Source organism: Sphaerodactylus townsendi, linkage group LG03 (assembly GCF_021028975.2).
Source record: "Sphaerodactylus townsendi isolate TG3544 linkage group LG03, MPM_Stown_v2.3, whole genome shotgun sequence".
In the NCBI taxonomy this organism is placed as follows: domain Eukaryota; kingdom Metazoa; phylum Chordata; class Lepidosauria; order Squamata; family Sphaerodactylidae; genus Sphaerodactylus; species Sphaerodactylus townsendi.
Genome location: NC_059427.1, coordinates 143,486,177 through 143,506,915, shown reverse-complemented (window position 1 = coordinate 143,506,915; position 20,739 = coordinate 143,486,177). Strand labels below are relative to the sequence as shown.

Here is a 20,739-nt window from a genome sequence, read left to right as displayed (position 1 = left end):
CTGTTCTCCTGCAGAACGATCTGGCTGCCCTCTGCAGCCTGGTCCATTGAGGTCAGCAGCATCCACTCAGACTGGTGGCAGCTCTGCAGAGGCTTCTGATGGAGCCTTTCACGTTACCTGTCACCAGATCCGTTTAACTGGAGACACCAAGGTTGGAACCCTCGGCTTTCTGCATGCCAGCAGGTGCTCTACCACCGAGCCGCAGCTTGAGACAGCAGGGCTTTGTGGCAAACCCATACAGAATCAGGAGAATCCGCACCCCTGACTGGGGCAGAGAGAAGGCCCGGGCCTCGCTTGGCTTCTGTCAGGCAGTGGCATAGCTTCCACAGAGCGGAGTGGGGTCAAATGCCCTGGGCGGGCCCCCGTTCACTCATGTGAGGGGCAGGAAATCGCCTCCACACCCCGCCCCCTTCCTCCCTCAGCCTTCCCAGGCCTGGTGGAGGCCACAGCCAAGCACCCCTCGGTCCTGCCCCACCAGGCCCGGCGGAGGCTGCAGTCAGGCTCTCCAAGATCCTGCGCTGCCAGGACCGCCGCCAGCTCAAGTCAGTGCAGTGTGGGGGGCGCCATTTTGCCCCACTATGACTTTGCTGTCAGGTCTTGAGACTGGAATCAATATGCAGACTCTGGATGCTGGATCAGAAGCCTTCATTGATAACAGCTTGTACCTGGCTGTCAGAAAGCCAGTTCTGCCGGTCCATGAAAACGCACTTGCCTTTATCCCCTCCAGAGTTCCCGCCCTAAATCCCCCTCCCTGTTTCCCATGGAATGTGAGAATATTACAACAAAAAGAGAGATGTTAGGGAGTTGAGCATCTCAAGGCCAGCGCAGTGATCGTTCCCAGCCACCTGTTGCCCCTCCCGCTGGGAAGGTGCCAGGGTTGCTTCTAGTTAGCTACAGTTAAAAGCATCAAAGGAAAACGAAAGGAAAGGAGAAAAGGTCCATTGACATATCCAAAGACTGCCCCTTCCCCACGGCCAGGTGTGAGCCCTCGCTCCCCAGTTCAGCCCTTTGATGGCAGGACGGGAGCACATCCTGAAGGCTCCCCAGCAATTGCTGCTGCACTCAGAGGCAAAGGGGACCTGGAGAAGGGATTTGGGGCAGGTTGCCTCAGTACTTTCTTGGGCACCAGAACAGCATCCTTGTCCTTAGGACTCGACTTTTCTTGTGCGTGGCCAAAGTCCATCCTGGGCCCTCCCGTTTAATCTTGGACTTTGCTCAAACTCCTGTACCAGCCTCTGAGCTGGACCCCTGCTTCCTTTCTCTCCGCCTACCCCCACGTACTGCGGGAGAGGCTGTGGCGCAGTATATAATTGGCATGCAGAAGGTCGCGGGTTCAATCCTCAGTGTCTCCAGTTAAACGGGTGTGCAGTGTTTTTCTCTGCTTGAGCCGCTGTCAATCTGAATATACAAGAGTGATTCATTAGGAGGCCGTTTCATATGTTCACTCCTGGTCTACTCAGGTTAGGGGATTAGTAGGGGCCATGCCAAAGCCATGGCCGGAGAAATCAGGGCAAGCACATTGTGGTTCTCTTGTCCCAGTTTCTGAGAAATGCTTAGGGCCCCGGTCAGTCCCGAGCCCACCGTCCAAAAGCTCTTTTGCTTTAGAATTTGCTTCCTGAACCTGTGTCTGAATGAATGAAGCACTTTGCCCTTCTGCCAGCGGGCCGCCTGGAAACTGAATGGGGTAAAATTAAGGATCAGAAATGGCAAGAAGTCTCCAGAGGAGATTCCAAGCGATTGTGAGCCTTTCATAGCCTGGTTTCAAAAATACCGTTGGAAGATGCCACTCTGGCATGATCGTCCGCACGGGAGAGGAAGTATTCTCACAGAGAAAGCGAAGGAGGCCAATTCTCCTGTCCATATAGTCTATTGTGTTTCCACCATTCAAGGGCCAGAAGCTCTTTATTTGCTCCTGACCAATCTGTGATCTGAGCTGTGGTCTTGCAAGGGAGCTCTTTAACTGGGTGCTTATGTTTGCCTCCAGCCACGACGAAGCGGAGAAGCGTCTCCCCAAGAACTGCTTGGTGACCTTGTCTAAGTACGAGCCGGTCCTCAAGTGGACGAAGGACTGTGACAACCTGCTGTACCAGGGGCTGGTCGAGGTCCTGATCCCAGATGTGCTCCGGCCCATTCCGAGTAAGCCCACCCTGCGAGACTCATAGTTTTAGGCCTGTGACTAACACCCTCGGGTGTTCGCAAGTCTCGGCATGCATTCGGCACTGATGCTGAAGGGAGACGACTTGGACAATTCATAGGGCTGTTGGGCCTTTCTGGCCATCTCACTGTTGGCTACTGTTACTATGCTGTGGTGCCTTTGGCCAGCAATGAGCTCTCACCTCCAGGTTAGACTACTGCAACTCGCTCTGCACGGGCCTTCCCTTGCGGCTGATCTGGAAATCGAAACTGGTCCAGCATGTGGCTGTGTGGCTTCTCCCAGGTGGCTCTGCTAGGGACCACATCTCCCCGGTGCTGCGCCAGATCACCTTCAAGCTGTTGGTTTTGACCAGGGGTCTGCAACCTGCGGCTCTCCAGATGTTCGTGGACTACAATTCCCATCAGCCCCTGCCAGCATGGCCAATTGTCCACGAACATCTGGAGAGCCACAGGTTGCAGACCCCTGGTTTTGACCTTTAAGGCCCTTCGCGGCCTGGGTCCCTCCTCCTCAGGGGCCGTCTCTCCCCTTATGTCCCTGCTCGGCCTCTGCGATCTGTGTTTTTAGAAAGTGGCTGGGACAAGATGGGGTTTTTTCCCCAGGAGGGCTTCTCATCAGCCACTGGAGATCTGATTGGCTGTGCAGATATTTTAAAATGCCCTCACAGCACGAGGGTCTTTAACGCGCGTCCGAAGGTAAACTGTGTGCCTGTAAACAAGTATTTTAAAATAGTGTATTCATTTTTTAAAAAAAGTCTTGAATTGGTGGCTGGCCTTTCTCAGGACCCCCATTTCTAATGAGTAGGTATAGAGCCAGTGTGGAGGCTTCTCTGGGGAACCAGATTAATCTGTGCACTCCCAAGACACACCAGCTGGGTGATGTTGGGTTAGTCACAGTTCTTCTGAGCTCTCTCAACCCCACCCATCTCACAGGGTGTTTGTTGGGGGTGGGGGGAGGAACGAAAGGAGTTTGTAGGCCCCTTTGAGTCTCCTTACAGGAGAGAAAGGGAGGATATAAATCCAAACTCCTCCTCTTCTTCTATTTGCCACATCAAATGTCCCCTTTCCCTGGGTTGAAAAGATCACAAATGGGTACCACTTTTGTGTCTGTATAATGACCAGACGGATGTTGGAGTTTGTGAACGGGCAAATCTTAGTGATGTGGTGTACCTCTTATTCCCTGACCTTCAGTGGTTGGCTCCCGTGGCAGCCATTTAGTGGTTGCATCTACAACCCTGTGTCAGTATTCCAAAGGTGAAAGACTGGTAGTCACCGTGGAAGGTGAGGGATAGCGTGTTCAGCATACCTACCGGTGGGGGTCCCATGTGTCCTGGGTGCCCCACATTGTGCAGTCCAGCCCTTGGGAAAATCCAACTGCTGCCCCCCAACCCCCGATGGGCATGGCCGTCTAATCCCCACCCCCTCAATCCAAGAAGGAAAAAGGATCAGAATACCAACTCCCAGGTGGGGGTATCTGATCCCCCGCCCTGAAACTTCTTCTTGTGTCACTGCTCAATTTCAATTTCAATAAGCCTTTATTGGCATACGGAACATACAGTATAAATACAGTTAAAATTATAAAATAAAAACTTCACATTGGATCATAAATTCAGTTTGCAAACTTCAGCCAGGAACTTTGCCACTGTGAGACAACAGTTAAGATCATTACAGTTTAAAAGCATATTTACTTTATCTAGCTCTGTATGGGTTTTCATAGAGCAGGGGTAGGGAACCTGCGGCTCTCCAGATGTTCAGGAACTACAATTCCCATCAGCCCCTACCAGCATGGCCAATTGGCCATGCTGACAGAGGCTGATGGGAATTGTAGTTCCTGAACATCTGGAGAGCCACAGGTTCCCTACCCCTGTCATAGAGTCAATAACCTGTGATAATAAGCTGGATCTTAGATTCTGGTAAAATGGGCAGTGGAGGAGAATGTGCGGAATAGAGTCCAGCTGCCCTGGACTGCAGGGGCAAAGCCTCTTATCGCTCGGTAGACCCTTGAGTCTTCCTCTATGGAGCGGGGATGGCATAATGTTAAATCTAGCCAACCTGTAGGCTCTCCTATATATAGGGCAAATGTCTCAGTGAGGGTTAGCATGTTGCATTCTGCCCCAGGTGCCTTGACGCAAGCGATCCGAAATTTTGCGAAAAGTTTGGAGAGCTGGCTGACTAATGCCATGATGAATATTCCAGAAGAGATGGTCCGCGTGAAGGTGAGCCAGAGGAAGGGACGCTTGAGGTGGGGGGAATCGCTGGCCTTTCCTCACCCTTTCCTGGGTGTGGTGGGCTCTAGGCAGTGGTGGGATTCATATAATTTAACAACCAGTTCCGGTGGTGGGATTCAAATAATTTAACAACTGGTTGTTTAAAAGCACCATTTTAACAACTGGTTCTGCTGAAGTGGTGCGAACCGGCTGAATCCCGCCCCTGGCTCTAGGGCGGGGCAGTTCCCTGGAGCCTTTTGCCTGGGCCGAAGCAGTCTGACCCACGGCTTCCAAACTATGTTACCTGCTTCTCAGAGGACAAGAGCTCAGTGCCCCACTTAGCCCCCCTCTCTTTCCATGGGACCTTGATCCACTTCTCTGCCAGCGTGGTGTGGTGGTTAAGAGCAGGTGCACTCTAATCTGGAGAACCGGGTTTGATTCCCCGCTCTTCCACTTGAGCTGTGGAGGCTTATATGGGGAACCAGGTAAGCTTGTGCACTCCAACACATGCCAGCTGGGTGACCTTGGGCTAGTCACAGCTCTGTCAGCTCCACCTACCTCACAGGGTGTGTGTTGTGGGGCAGGGGGTTTGGGAAAGGAGATTGTAAGCCCCTTTGAGTCTCCTCCTCCTCTTCTTCCTCTTTTCCTCCTCCTCCTCCTCCTTTGTGCTCTTCTGCCTGTGCCTTCGCTCCTTCTCCTCCTGCAGCCCACCCCTTGGACAGGAGCAGCCGTGTGACCTGCCTTTTGTCTTCCAGGTGGCAGCAGCAAGTGCCTTTGCCCAGACTCTGAGGCGGTACACCTCTCTGAATCACCTGGCTCAGGCTGCCCGGGCCGTCCTGCAGAACACAGCCCAGATCAACCAGATGCTGAGCGACCTCAACCGGGTAGATTTTGCCAATGTCCAGGTAAGGGCCGCCCAAGACCCAGCCTGGCCGGGGGGCGGGGAGCGATGCCGAGTCACGGCTCTGAACTAGACCTCCGGGCAAAACCGTATTTTATTATTTATTTAGTTAATTAATTGAATTTGTGTACTGAACTAATGGGGGTGATCTCATGTTTGTTAGTGAGACGGAGGCCTTGGAGTGAAGTACACGCGGCTCTCGCTTGAACTCTTGCAAACTCCGTGAGAGAGAGAAAGGATTTTTATGTTCGGCCTTTTAGCAACCATGACGGATTCTCTTTTGCCAAGGCCCCACCCAGCTCTTCCTGCTGAGAAAAGCCCCGGCTGAATGCAGCTGGCTTAATGTCAGGTCTAGGAGTCATTCAGTGACAGACACTGGGATTTATCACGCAGTCGTCTTTATGGGAAAGAACACGGAACCCCCTGGCTTTCGCAAAGCCAGTTCTAACCCACCTCACTATTGCCCCTGGCTTTATTACTTCTGTTGATCACTCCCTCCCCTGCCCCCATCTACGTAAAGTCAAAGCGGGAAGAGTCCCTTCTCAAGGTCTGGGAAAGAAGAAGAGCCATCTGGCTCCCCTCCCTTCACAGATAGGCCCAGAGACGCCACTGTTATCCACGTTGCAAGTACAGTGAGAAAAGAAATGTGAAAGGGGAGACTCAGCAACCCAGAGAGAGGCCCCACACATTAAGAATGCTCTGACATGGAGCCGCCTCACAGACCTAACTTTGGAACCAGGGGTCTGCAACCTGCGGCTCTCCAGATGCTCATGGACTACAAATCCCATCAGCCCCTGCCAGCATGGCCAACTCCTGTTTGGAACCCTCTGAGCTCAACTGCTCCCATTCAGAGTGGATCCTTGTTTCATTTTTGAAACGGCCAAGGCAAGAGTTGTGTCTGATCTACGTAACTAAATCTGAACGGGACCCCAGAGAGCAGCTTTAAAAAATCCACACAACGAGGCCACGTCTAGATAGAGGGGATGTTTCTGCAAACCCAGGGAAGCCCTCGGGCTTGCAGAAAAAATGCTGGGGAGACTGGGGGTTTCTGTGCAATTTTTTAAAAAATGCCAACTGAGCTTTGCCGAGATCAAGAAGACCCTTGGGGAATAAAAAGGATGGCTGGCGTCAGGGAGCCAAGTTGCAAGAGACAGGGGCAGCGAGGATGGAAGAGGGGGAGAGGGCTGGGACAGTGGGAAGGGAGGTCATGACTGCCAGGAGGAAGGAGGGAAGGTGGCTGCAGCAGGAGAAAGACAAACAGGTGGGTGGGAAGAGGAGAAAGTGGCCAGGGGCCAGCATGCCCTGATCATCTGGCTAGAGGAGGCCAGGGAAGGGGTCATTCAGGCCAGCTGATTTTGGGTCTGTCTAGGCGTGGAGGGGGCAGTTTTCTACTGCGAGCTTAGACACACACAAGCACACGAATGAATCAGCTGAAAGGAGGCTCCAAGGCCACCCTGCCTATTCGCTGCTGAAAGCTGCCACCAGTCAGCTAATAAGGCGGGACTTGGAGAGGAAAAGGCGGGTTTTAAGCCCTGTCCACCTTCACTTGATTGGCAGGGAGACTTATCCCTTTTTAGGGAGGGTGTTCCCCTTCCTTGCATGTCCCCTAAGACAAATAGTTCTGCCTGGCTGGTTCCTGTGTTTCCTGTTGCTTGAGCTCAGCCTCTGGTGCCTGGAGATACACGGCTTCTGGAGCATGGAAGTTCAATTCATTCTGAAGTTTAATTGCTGCCATTGGATACATTAAATCCTTTTTTAAAGCCCCCAGAGGGCTTAATGCATGTAACTCTCCCCCCTCCCCCTCCCTGACCAAAACAACTCTGGGAATGTTTTTGGGAGGGGTATGAGAAAGAGAAAGGAGCAGAGAAACTATTTGAAGGGAAGGGACGTTTAGTCTTTTCCCGACCACCCACTTCTCTGAGCTAGGCTTCTCCCACTGCTGCCCATTTGTGGCACTCCAACAGTACACAAGCACATTTTTGCCACTAGCTTTGCAGAAAACTCAGGGCTGTGACCACACCTTGTGGCAAAGAGTTCCATAGGTTAACGCAGCTCAGTTAGTCCCTGTTCTGAATATGTCCCTTCAGGTAGGGCAGAGTCAGTTTCAGGTCTAGGGATGTGGGGCTGTCACCACAGGGTCCCATATCAGCCTGCCTGCCTGCCTGCCCGCCCTCACTTCTCCTGGGCCCTGTGGGCTGTTCTGATCCCCCACCAGGAAAGAAAGCAGAACTCACATTTCCAGCCATTCATGACGCATTTGTGTTGGGCTTTTGGACCAGGCAGTGCCAACTGAGCCGCTCTTTCCAGAGTAATCCACAAGCGCTTTCCGCTGGGTCTCAGCAAGGCGGCCCACCTTTTCCTTGCACCTCCCCCCTCGCAGGAGCAGGCCTCGTGGGTGTGCCGGTGCGAGGATCGCGTGGTGCAGCGCCTCGAGCAGGACTTCAAGATGACCCTGCAGCAGCAGAACTCTCTGGAGCAGTGGGCCGTGTGGCTGGACAGTGTGGTCAGCCAGGTCCTGAAGCCCTACCAGGGCAGCCCCAGCTTCCCCAAAGCCGCCAAACTCTTCCTCCTCAAGTGGTCCTTTTACAGGTAAGGAGCTGGGGGTGCCTGGCTGGTCCGGTCACGTCAGATCTCGGAAGCTAAGCAGGGGTGGCCCCGGGAAGTCCTGGAAGGGAGGCTGCCGAGGAAGGCCAGGATTTGCATTGTCGAAGGCTTTCACGGCCGGAATCACGGGTGCTGTGGGGTTCCCGGGCTGTCTGGCCGTGTTCTGGCAGCCTTTTCTCCTGACGTTTCGCCTGCATCTGTGGCTGGCATCTTCAGAGGATCCTCAGGAGAAAATGCTACTGGAACACGACACAACACCCCAGGGCCAGGATTGCTACGCAGAAGCAAGAAAGGGCAGAGCATCCTATGTGTGTCCCTCGCTCTGGCCAAGACGACCCAGGCTAGCCCAGTCTTGTGAGATCTCATAAGTTACACGGGGTCGACCCTGGTGAGTTCTTCGAGGGAAGACCTCCAAGAAAGTCCGCGATCGCTATGCGGAGGCAGGGGACAGAAAACCACCTCCGTTCCTCCCTTTCCTGGAAAACTCCACGAGGGGTCAGCCCAAGTCAGTTTGCAGCTGACGACAAAAAATGGGGAAAAATTGAAAAGCTGGTGATTAGCAGAGTGCGACGCTTTGATCTGGGTTCAAATCTTCCCCCGGCCATCCTGTCTTTGGTGGCCCATTTACCAGCCAAAGACGGAAGCTGAGCATCAGTGACTCGCCCCTGGCTTAGCTTCAGCCGCTCATCTGTAACACGGGCACAACGAAAGAGCTTTTCTTCCGCTGCGAGGGCTTCTTCATCCCTCTTAAACCCACAAAGGCATAGTGGTTAAGAGCAGGTGTACTCTAATCGGGAGGAACTGGGTTCGATTCCCCGCTTTGCCACCTGAGCTGTGGAGGCTTTTCTGGGGAATTCAGATTAGCCTGTGCACTCCCACACACGCCAGCTGGGTGACCTTGGGCTAGTCACAGTTCTTCAGAGCTCTGTCAGCCCCACCTACCTCTCAGGGTGTTTGTTGTGAGGGGGGAAGGGAAAGGAATTTGTAAGCCCCTTTGAGTCTCCTACAGGAGAGAAAGGGGGAATATAAATCCAACTCCTCTTCTTCTTTTCCCCTCTCCAGCTCCATGGTCATTCGGGATCTGACCCTGCGGAGTGCAGCCAGCTTTGGCTCTTTCCATCTCATCCGCCTTCTCTACGACGAGTACATGTACTACCTGATTGAGCACCGTGTGGCTCAGGCCAAGGGCGAGACCCCCATAGCGGTCATGGGAGAGGTAGGTGTGGGGCCTTTGGATCCTCAAGGGGAGGGCCCCCTGGAACTCCATGGTCTGGACGTTTTTGGTCCTTATGCTCCACCCGCGTCTATCGGCATCTTCAGAGGTCAGGTGTGTTTCACTGTGCTTCAGAGAGAAACCTGTCTTCCTGTGATCGTGCCTCTGAAGGTGCCTCTGAAGATGCGGGTGAAACTTTAGGAGCAAAAACTACCAGGCCACGGACACACAGACTGGACAACCCACAACACCCAATAAACACGGGGATCAGTCAATTGCAGGCCTGAACAAAACCGGCTTCAGCTGCCTCCTGCAGGCCCACAGCGATGGGGTCAGGCGCACCTCCCGGGAGGGGTTGTATGCTAATCACGGGGCTGCAACAGAGAAGGTCCTTCCTTGGTTGCCCACTGGATGAGCTTCTTTGATTGGTGGGACACTTCTAAGCTTCAGCTCATCCTTGTATTGACAACGATGGGCTTTTGAACAGATGAGGCTGCTGCATGGGCCCTTGGCAGTGGGGAGTCAGACTCTGCTGCAAGGCCCCAGCACCTTTGTGCTGGAGGGGCCAGGGACCCAACCAGTCTTTTGACATGGGCTCGGCCACGAAGTGCCACCCTTCAGGGAGAGTTCCTCCCTGTTTGCACATGTACGCCACTCTGGCTGTGAACACGACCATCAGAAACCCAACATTTGCCAATAAACGAGGGTCCTTGCCCTGTCTGGGGCCCATCTGGGACAGCTGATGGCTCATTCTGCCATAGGTTGTGGGGAGGCCAGGAAACCAGCAAGAGCCATAGTGTGGGGTAGTGGTTAAGAGCAGGTGCGCTCTAATCTGGAGAACCGGGTTTGATTCCCCACTCTGCCACTTGAGCTGTGGAGGCTTATCTGGGGAACTAGATTAGCCTGTGCACTCCCACACACGCCTGCTGGATGACCTTGGACTAGTCACAGCTTCTCATAGCTCCCTCAGCCCCACCCACCCACCTCACTGGGTGTTTGTTGTGGGGGGAGGAAGGGCAAGGAGATTGCAAGCCCCTTTGAGTCTCCTTACAGGAGAGAAAGGGGGAATATCAATCCAAACTCTTCTTCTTCCTCTCCTGAATGCCTAGGGCAGTGGTGGCGAACCTTTGGCACTCCAGATGTTATAGACTACAGTTCCCATCAGCCCTTGCCAGCATGGCCAATTGGAGTGCCAAAGGTTCGCCACCATAGGCCTAGGGCATGGAGAGGGGGCATTGCCACATTCGGGGGGGGGGGGCAGAAACCCTCCCCTGTTCCTCTCCCCACCCAGTACCTGACTTTTGTGTCTCTGCCTGGGGAAAAAATAGCAACCCATGCACCAATGACAACGGCTCCCTCCCCTCCCTTGCATGCCACCCCTCCCCCTCTCTCCCCTCCACTAGGGTGGGCGGGCCATAATACTGACAATTTTATATTAAAGATTATTTAAAAGATTGTTTATGTTAAGCTACCTGTCCCTCTTGACTTGAATCCAAATTACCGGTAACTGGCAGGGGCTGATGGGAATTGTAGTCCATGAACATCTGGAGAGCCGCAGGTTGCAGACCCCTGATCTATTTGGATTATCTCGAAGACTTGGGCCTGCTCTGGGAGCTCCAGCTGGTCCAGAATTCAGGCCTGTGCTCTGCCATCTGCACTGACTCCTGGTGGAGGACCGACTCCAATTCCGCGAGACTTCCTTTTGCGCAGAGCGGTCCTCCAGCAAGCAGAGCGGTCGGTGTGCTGGCCAATCCCCCTGGCTTAACTTTGCTTTTCATTTCAGTTTGCAAACCTGGCGAGCTCCTTGAACCCCCTGGACCCCGACAAAGGTACTGCCTACTCACGCGGGTGCCTCTCTAGGACCTGGACAGCCCTGGAGACCTTTGTGATCGTTTCTGCCCCACTGATACATTGCTCCTCCCATTTTACCGGGAGAGATGGCCGCGAGGCTGCTCCTTGAGGCCCAAGACTGGGCAAAGATTTGCACCCAGTTCTTGCAGTGCAGAAAAACCAAGTGCCAAGTTCAGACGTTGCTTTTGAATCTTAGAAGCGCCCTCCTGAATCCGTTGCCTTCTGAAGTGGTTGTCATCCACCTGATCTCACACAGTGGCCGGCCAGTTCCTCTGGAGGCTCAACCACAGGGCACAGAGCCTTCCCCAAGAAGAACCTCAGAAGAGCCCAGCTGGATCAGGCCAGGGCACAGAGGCCGAGGCTTTCCTAAGAGCCAGCGTGGGGTAGTGGTTAAGAGCAGGTGCACTCTGATCTGGAGAACTGGGTTTGATTCCCCGCTCTGCCATTTGAGCTGTGGAGGCTTATCTGGGGAACTAGATTAGCCTGTGCACTCCCACACACGCCTGCTGGGGGACCTTGGACTAGTCACAGCTCTTCGGAGCTCTCTCAGCCCCACCCACCTCACAGGGTGTTTGTTGGGGCAGGCATGTAGCTGCCAGGGGCCGGGGTGGGGCATGTTGCCCTGGGCGTGTGCCAGTCCGGGGGCGTGGTGGGGATGTGCCCTGGGTGCACTTCCACCTCGCTAAGGCTCTGGTTGGGGGGCAAGGGGAGGGAAAGGAGTTTGTCAGCCCCTTTGAGTCTCCTTACAGGAGAGAAAGGGGAGATTTAAATCTAACTCTTCTTCTCTGACTTCGCCTCCTAGCACTGACGTTCAGAGGTAGACTGCCTCTGAATGCGGAGGTTCCCTTTAATCTCAATACTACAACAAAATCCTACGTTGCACTTGAGCTGATGTGAAATAAATTATTCTTTACTACTATGTATACAGTGGTGTCGTCTTATTTCATTTCATTCATCATCATATTACATGCATATTTCATGCATAAATCCATAGTTCATAATTCATAAAGGATATCCGCCCATATTTCTTAATTCCAAAATCATAATTCATAAGAACAAAAATCTATTTTTTCAATCATCCATACATCGGAGTATATATGTTCTATTTCATCAATATCCAATTTTTGGCAGTCCACTTAAAGTACCATATCAAAGCAAACGGGAATTGATGAATGAAATTGTATTTTTATGAATGAAATTGTATACTTGTGAAGGTATATAGTTCCAAAAATAATGTTACTGATGTACAATATTTCTGGATTTACTTTTCAGATTACCCGTAGGAAGCCTATAAAAATTATGTATATTAGCATATATTGCTGAAGAAGTAGTCGAAAAACGCAGCTTATGCGCAAAGCGTTTCCTGTTTGCTTTGATATGGTACTTTAAGTGGACTGCTAAAAATTGGATATTGATGAAATAGAATATACCAGTATATACTCCGATATATGGATGATTGAAAAAATATTTTTTTTGTTCTTATGAATTATTATTTTGGAATTAAGAAATACGGGCGGATATCCTTTATGAATTATGAACTATGGATTTATGCATGAAATATGCATGTAATATGATGATGAATGAAATGAAATAAGACGACACCACTGTATACATAGTAGTAAAGAATAATTTATTTCACATCAACTTTCAATCTAATAGAATGGATTTTGTTGTAGTATTGAGTAGTACTGAGTTTGTTGTAGTACACGTTGCACTCAGTTTTTGTATGGGTTCCCTTTAATCGCCATGGCTTGTGACCACTGGTCGACTTCTCCTCTTTCCTGTGCTTCCTTCCATGTCCTTCTCCTCTCTGGCTTTCCAAATGCATGCAGGGAAGGAGAGTCAGGGCCACAATGCAGAGCAACATCTCCTGCACATTTAGGAGACCCCCCCCCCCCCCCCGTCTCAAACCCATTCTCTCCACATTTTCTCTTGCATGTAAAATGGGAATAACAGCAACCTGTTTTCATAGAATCATAGAGTTGGAAGAGACCAGAAGGGCCATCAAGTCCAACCCCCTGCCATGCAGGGACCCACAATCAAAGCACTCCCGACATATGATCATTCAGCCTGTTTAAAAACCTCCAAAGAAGGAGACTCCACCACTCTCCGAGGCAGTGAATGAACAGCTCTTACTGTCAGGAAGTTCTTCCTAATGAGGTGCTGTGTGGTTTCCAGGCTTTAGTTCTTCCTAATGTTTAGGTGGAATCTCACACAGTGTTTCTCACCTAATGTTTAGGTGGAATCTTTTTTCCTGCCCCTTGAATCCATGACTCCGCGTCCTCATCTCTGAGGCAGCAGAAAACAAGCTTGCTCCCTCTTCGACTTGGCATCCCTTCAGATATCAAAACATAGCTCTCATGTCCCCCCTTACCAGATTAAACATCCCCAGCTCCCTAAGTCTCTCCTCATAGGGCATGGGATTCCAGACCTGGGATTCCAGACCTTTGACCATTTTGGTCGCCCTCCTCTCGCCCCGTTCCAGCTTGTCAATATCCTTCCTGAATGGCGGTGCCCAGAACTGAACACAACACTCTCAGTGAGGTTTTAAGAGATCAGTGCAGAGGGCAAGCGGGATGACGTGGCTGTGGGTTTCCACTGGGTGCTTAGAAGGCTTCCAGGCCTGAAGATGTCCTGTTCTGTTTGCAGTGGAGAACAAAAGCCACCCTCGTTGTCAGGGAGCCCCACTCTGTCGCAACCACCAAGTGCTGCAACCGGCAGCTTCAGGCCAGTGGCGGAGGGGCCGGGGGGGTGCGTCGTGCACTGGGTGCACGCCCCAGGGGGGCGCAAAATCGCCCCCTGCCCCCCATCCTTTCCCCTGTGGCACCCCCCAACCCCCTTCCCACACTTACCTACGTTTCTTTTCTTTTTGTAGTCCTTTTTGAGGCTGAAAAACGCAGCCTAGTTACAGTTCAGGGGGAAACTGCCTGAGGAACTACAGTTCCCAGGAGACCTTGGGGCTCACAAGGTCTCCTGGGAAGTATAGTTCGTCAGGCAGCTTTCTCCCTGAACTGTAACTAGGGCGTGTTTTTCAGCCTCAAAAAGGACTACAAAAAGAAAAGGAATGTAGGTAAGTGTGGGAAGGGGGGTAGTGTGTGTGTGTGTGTGTGTGTGCGCCGCGGGGTGGGGGGGAGGCGGAAAAAACACTCTGCGCACCGGCCACAGTTTGGCCCAGCTACGCCTCTGCTTCAGGCTGCAGCAAGACAAGAGGGGGGCAGGGGGGCAGGTAGTTCAGGGGCCGACCCAGACCTCACGAAAAGGGCCTTCACCTGCCCTTTGAGAGGCCTGGTAGCGGGGCCAGGGTGCTTCCCGTCCACTTGCCTGCTCTCCAGAGCTGGGGCAACATAGAAGTTCAGAGACTGCCACTTGGACTTCTTGATCGGTCTTAGGGGCTCTTGCTAATTACCTTCTCACAGGGAAGAGGAGTCCTGCATCTTGCACCACTGAGCGTGGCCATCGGTCAGTCACACGGCGGGCTGGCTGCTTTCACCTGCTCCAAAACCCAATGCAGTTTTTGCTGCTTACGTTCCGTTGGCCTTGTCGTCCCTCTTTCCCCCTCTCCAGCTCCACGGTCATTCGGGATCTGACCCAGCGGGGAGCGGGCTGTGAAGTTGGGCTGCCGATCACCCACACAAAATCTGAAGCTCCTGAACCTAACAACAGCTTTGATTAGACCAGGCCACCCAACCACAGACCGCAGACGGGCCGCAGCAGGTGGCCAATGGCAGCTGTGAGACCTGTCGTGCTCTGGCCCGCATGGGCTGGCTATCCCAATTTAGTCAGATTTCAGAAGCTCAGCAGGCTCAGCCCTAGTTAGTACTTGAATGGGAGACCTCCAAGATATCCCAGGGTCATGACACAGAGGCAGCCCTCCAAATGTCTCTTTGGAACTCCCTCGTTTGCCGTCAGCTACCTGCCACTCACTTGCCATCTGCCACCCCCAGACCTGTTCTCCACGTGCGTCCCTATGTAAGTTGGCCATTCTCCAGCAAGCTGGCAAGGATTTCTTTTTTAAATGTCAAAGCCTTTATTGGCATAATGAATCAGTTAAATTGACAAAAGCCAGCAAATAGTATAACAACCCCACCCGCAGTCGAAAACGCATTTCCAATGCATTATCTATTGCAAAAAATGTGCTATTGTTTCATTGAACCAACCTGGCATCTGAATTATTTCCGTAATAGTGGGATTTTGAATAGATCAGCTGATTTGTCTTGTAACAAGGGAATACAGGCAAAATATTTGCCTCTAATCTCTGCGAATTTGGGTCAGAGTAAGAGAGAACGACATACAGTTTCCACCTGAATTTCAAGGGCATCCCCTTTCTCTTCTTGCTCAGCCCTGAAGGTACTTGAGAGGGTGGGCTCGCACCTGCTTTGCCGTAACTTGCCCCCGCTTTCTCAATTCCAGATGAGGAGGAGGAGGAGGAGGAAGAGAGTGACGAGGAGATGCCCCAGGAACTCTCGCTCAGCTCCGCCGAGTCTAGCAGTCTGACTGCCGAGCCCTTGGAGCCGCCGTCGAAGCTGGCGCGGACGGACTCGCGGGGCATCTTCGTGCAAGCGCTGCCCTCCAGCTAGAGCAGCCGAGGAGAGACGGACTGGACCCACTGGCCGGCAGGAAGCCGGGATGCACCTTGCGCTGCGCTGCCCTGTGATAAAAGATGAGCTGTCCCGTCTCTTGAGTGGTATGCGACGCGCTTTCATTTTACGCCTCCTTTCCCGCCCCGCCGATAGGCCAGGGCAGACCCGGCAAAGTACCCGGTCGGGAGCACTTGCCCCGAAGGCATGCACAATCCGGGGATGGGGGGGCTGGTCTCCAGGTTTATGGCCAAGCGGGCGGGAGCATCGCACTCGCCAGGTGCTTTTGATTCCCACGAGGAGGTTGAGTTGGGTTCTGCCTTGTGCCCAGCCCCTCTCATCCATAGCTGCTTTTCATTGGTCAGTCCGGGGGAGAGATACTTGCCCTTACTTAGTCCCTCCCCTCTTCCTCCCTGGACCCTGCCAGGTGTGGAAGACGGCCATCTGCAGAGCGTACTTTAATTCCCAAGACTGGCCTGGGCACACCCTGGCTTCTGCCACAGGACAGAGAGAGATGCCAACATCTGGCAGCTTGGGCCTCCTTTAGTGGCCACCCAGAGCTGAGTGGCAGACCAGCCCCGCAGGAGGAGTCTCCTGGAATCAGGCAAGGAATCTTTCTGGCAGCTGCCTGCGAGTTGCTGCTGGTCCTGGTGCCTGCCTTCATTCCGGAAAATGTCGGGGCGAGCTCTGTTGAGGATCCTTCCTTCCCTCCAGACATTGTAGTTCAGTGGTGGGGCACCTATGGCACTCCAGATGTTCATGGACTACAATTCCCATCAGCCCCTGCCAGCATGGCCATCTGGACTACAATTCCCATCAGCCCCTGCCAGCATGGCCAATTGGCCGTGCTGGCAGGGGCTGATGGGAATTGTAGTCCATGAACATCTGGAGTGCCATAGGTTCTCCACCACGGCTGTAGTTTGACCACAGAGAACGTGGAGCCCCGCGGTTGTTTTCTCTGCCAGTTGAGTCCAGTGGGGCACTCATCCTGCGGCATGCTGTGGTCATTTAAACTGCCTTGTGCTAAAATGGGAGCGGTTCTTCTCACGTGGAACTGAGCAGCCTGTTTAGTGCCATCGCCAAGATGGTGGAGCTCTCCTTTGCCACCCACTTGTGCCCAAAGACCCAAACGCAGGCCTGTGACTGTGCTGCCTGCCTTTAGAACTAGGCGGACCGCAATCCAAAGAGGAAGGAGTTTGCAGACGTTCAAGGAAAAGACTCTATCAAACCACAGCAGCCCCACGACCCAGAAATCCACGCCTGGCCAATCATTCAGATTCTTGGGAGTTTGCTTGCCCGTGGCTTGACCCCAGACTCTTCCCCTTCACTCACTCACTCACTCACTCACACACATTCACACACACTCTCACACACACACACACACAGCGCGCCTTGCTTCACCCCAGACTACACTGCTAGGTTTTTAAAAAATAAAAACATGGACGCTTCCTCTTTCCAGCAGGGGGCAGCAGCTCCCTTCTCAGAGGTGTGATGCTCCAGCATGTCAGCTGTGCCTTGCCCTTCTGAGTCCAAGCAACGGTACTCGTGAGCGGCTCAGCCATCAGTTACACCTTCTGTAAGCAAAAAGCCCAACCCTACCTTCCCTTGGATCCCGACAACCAAGGATACAGCCCCTAGGAGATTAGCATTTAATAGGGTCCCATTTGACCCAGCTGAACCAGGAAGCCTAAGGGCTCTCACAGAGGCCAGGAACCCTAAGGGCTCTCACAGAGGCAAAGCGGTGGGGGGGGGGATTGGTGCCCAGAGACGACAACTCCTGATGCTTCCGTCCCCCTGCGGGCATGGCTCAGGGGCGTACCCTGCCCCCCGCAGGCCAGCTTTCAAAAGCCGGCCTGCATGGAGGCGGGAGGGCTCGGGGGCCATGCCCCTGAGTGTGGGGGAGGCGGGCCCATGCCCTCAACCCACGCCCCTCCTGGCCTCCGTGCAGAAAGCTGGCTTTCGAAAGGTGGTCTATGCGGAGGTGGAGGCGGGGGCGGGGCTCGTCATTGGTGTTGGCGGGCAACCCAGGTGGGCACCTGCCCCAAAGCCCTGGCCCGCCCCACCTCCCCGTAGACTGGCTCCTGGGGGCGGGGCTTGGTGGCGTGCGGCACCCCTCCACATGACCGGAAGGTGTGCATCGGGGACATAGGTGTCCCCATGTCCCTAAAGCGGTACGCCCCTGGGCCCTCACTCTTCACACAATCCCCAGGGCCAGATGCGGGTTTCAGAAAAATCCTGGGGCCATGAGGCTTCTCTTTCAGGATCCACAGCCTTTGGACTGCTTCGATTACATCTTCCTCCGCTTTGTTTCCACAACGTGATCCAGGGCGGGCCAGTCCCGTTAAGCCTGAGGGGGGACACGGGCCAGAGTCGTTCATCTCACTTGGTATGGCACATGCAGGAAGAGGTGAAGCCTTGCGTGGAGTGGAGGAGCGGCTACCTCATTGTGCTGTTTCCCAGCTTGCTTGTAGCCACACAGAGCCCTACTCGCCTTCTATGGCTCCAGGAATCCACTTTCCCTGGTTGCCAAGCAGATTTGAAAGCACCAAGCGAGGGGGTGGGTGGGTTCAGACAGGAGCTGGGTCACAGCTACTCCCTGCCCATTGGTCTGCGGGGTGGGCGGAGGGGGGTGCTTTTGCCCCCGAGAGCTGTCAGTATCACCAGCACGTAGGAGGTCCAGAAGGCACAGCCAGCCAGGGCATCAAATGCCCCTCTTATGCTGGCCACAGGTGTGACAGGCAGGTCCCAGAGCAAAGCCACAATCCTAACCTCAGGCTCCGGCTTCTGGACAGGGTCTCTCAGCAGTTGGCTCCGTTCACCCTGGCCAGAGTTCCAAGTGCCCCCCAATGCAGCCAGCTCCCTCCCTTCAACACACACGTGTATCCAGCCACCAAGCAACGCCCCAGGTCCCCCTGGGCAATCTCGTACCCTTGCTAGGGAACTCGCCTACCCCTGCAGCCTTTTCCCATAGCCGGCGTGCAACAGTAGTTCATTCGTCCACACACATGGGCTGCGTCTGCGCTCTACTCCACAGGCAGTAGCTGCGCGTGGTTTTAGTGCAATCCAAGCCAGCCTGCTCTATAGAGAAGGGCTCTTACCTGAAGATGGTTTCTCCGGCCTGGGAGCCGGCCCTTTTCTCCTTGCAGTTTTTGACACGGGTGGCAGAGATGCCAAACATTTCCCTTTGCTCCTGCAGCAAAATGCTGCCGGGGGTGGGGTGGGGTGGGTGGAAGGGGGGCACATAAAGAACCGATCCGTTTTTAGCTCTACCGAGGCCTGGGTTTTTCTCCCCATCCTGCTGGGCCTGCAGCAGATTCCCCCACCCCCCACAAAGCAGCTCAATCTTCCAGAGGGGCACCTTCGTTGCCGTATACTGCAGTTTTCACTACCAATCCTCCACGACCATCTACCCTCCGACGCCAAAACCTGTTTTTACAGGATGCCGTTTGCGGTTGTACATTAAAAAAATTATTTTTATCATCTCAAAAATAGCAGCTCCAAAATAGTGTGTCCAGTGGTGGATAACAGTGGTGCATTTCCTGCTCCGATAGGGGTAAAAAACCAATGACTTCTTAGGGAACGGGCAGTAATCAAGGCTGAAGAACGGACACGCTGTATCCTGTGGCTCTATGCCTACCCCTGTTTTCCGCACCTCTTTTAGCTTTAGAAAAGTCCTAACTCTAGCAGCGTCCCCGGATCTTGTTGTTTGCACAATGCTTGCTTCTGTGAGCTCATGGCTCCTTCCAAAAAGTGAGCGGAAGGGCGGATCCGCCAATCATGCAGGACTGAACATGAATGAGTTGACCTTTTTTAAAAAATTCAGTTGCTGCCTTACACAATGACAAACCTATTCCCTCCAAACCACGACTCTCCCTGTCCACCGGGGGCAGCAGCCAGCACAACCGGCTCGGCTCACTTGCCCCAGACTGCAGGAACGCCTGGCTGAGAGCAAAGGGCTCGTTCTAAAGAGAACTCCGGCCCAGCTCAGCAAGCAGGCAAATGGATCCGGTTATTTCCTCCCCGCAGAAAGTAACCAACCTTCTGGTTTGTAACTGAATATTAGATATTCTAGTTTTAAACAAAAAAAATAAAAATTCTGTGCTTTTATATGTAATTACTAATTCTTGTTCTATAAGCCACCTAAATATTGTGAGATTGGTGAAGATAAATTACTTGATATTTTTGGGTTTTTCAACCATCATGGCCTTATTTGTTCGATTTTTCCAGTGTTTTAAACCTGTGACATAGATGTTTATTGCAAAATCTACATATTGTATAAAATATATATTTTGTGTCGATTTTTGTGCGGCAGCGGCAGCTTTGGCCGCACGATAGACTTCCAGTGGAGTGTGAAGAGCTTTGTAGACGTCCCGGGCCCATAAGATGGGCAATGCCTGTGGTCAGCTGACGTGCGTGTGCGTGTGTGTAGTCTATAGAGTGCAGAAGCTGTTTTCTACCTTTTGTAGTTCTTTCTTAAAGAAATAAATTCAGCCGTGTTCTTTGCCTCGGGTGCCATTTGCTCACTCTTGCCACAACAAAACCCTGCTGTGGGCTAGCTGCGTGTCCCAAATTCACAGCAGGACGGTCTCGTGCACGGACTGGATCGGGCTGCAGTCCACACACATTACTGGGGCTCTGTTGCACCAAAGGATTGTCAGGCGCTTGCAGACAGCCAGTCTGCATCGGATCAGCAAGATTTGAGTCCAGTAGCACCTCAGGGACCAATAAGATTCTGGGGGTTATAAGCTCTCACAAGTCAAAGCCCCCATTGCCAGATGCCTGCAGTGTCCTGTTTTGCTATTCTCTGCCACACTCAACAGCAAAAACACAAATATGAGAGAGCTGCCCGTCCACCGGAAAAATTCTAAGCAAGCTCTTTTGGTATATCTTCTTGCATAGTGGCTGTTCTCCACAGAGGCCATTAGTTTGAAAGATCTAAACAAGGCTCAGAACAGTCTAGTGGTCATTAATTCACAGTGTCACCCTAAGTCAGAAACAACTAGAAGGTACGTAATTGGACACCCCCCCACCCGCTTCCTATTTTAACTCAAGCCAATACACTGAAATGGGAAAACTTTGACTTACAATTCAGGAAGGCTGAGAAATCCCACGCCCATGGCAGATCTTGCTGTCTGTTTACTCCCAGTGCCATCACATTAGAACCTCCTTGATAGCGTGATATGGTGAACCAGTGATTCATGGGAAACAGACGCACCTACTGTTTTGGGAGTCAGA

General features: G+C 52.8%; 1 protein-coding gene across 3 annotated transcripts in view; it reads left to right on the top strand.

Annotated features, from left to right (window-relative positions):
* Positions 1–20,007, top strand: part of RFX1 (regulatory factor X1) — an 85,651-nt gene extending 65,644 nt beyond the window's left edge. For all 3 annotated transcript variants that reach the window (XM_048489678.1, XM_048489680.1, XM_048489679.1), the window contains exons 15-21: positions 1,985–2,136; positions 4,270–4,367; positions 5,114–5,263; positions 7,640–7,848; positions 8,926–9,079; positions 10,860–10,905; positions 15,338–20,007. In XM_048489678.1, coding sequence (XP_048345635.1) covers positions 1,985–2,136; positions 4,270–4,367; positions 5,114–5,263; positions 7,640–7,848; positions 8,926–9,079; positions 10,860–10,905; positions 15,338–15,504 — 976 coding nt within the window. In that variant the 3' untranslated portion in view covers positions 15,505–20,007. The remainder of the gene's footprint in view (positions 1–1,984; positions 2,137–4,269; positions 4,368–5,113; positions 5,264–7,639; positions 7,849–8,925; positions 9,080–10,859; positions 10,906–15,337) is intronic.
* The last annotated feature ends 732 nt before the right edge of the window (positions 20,008–20,739 follow it).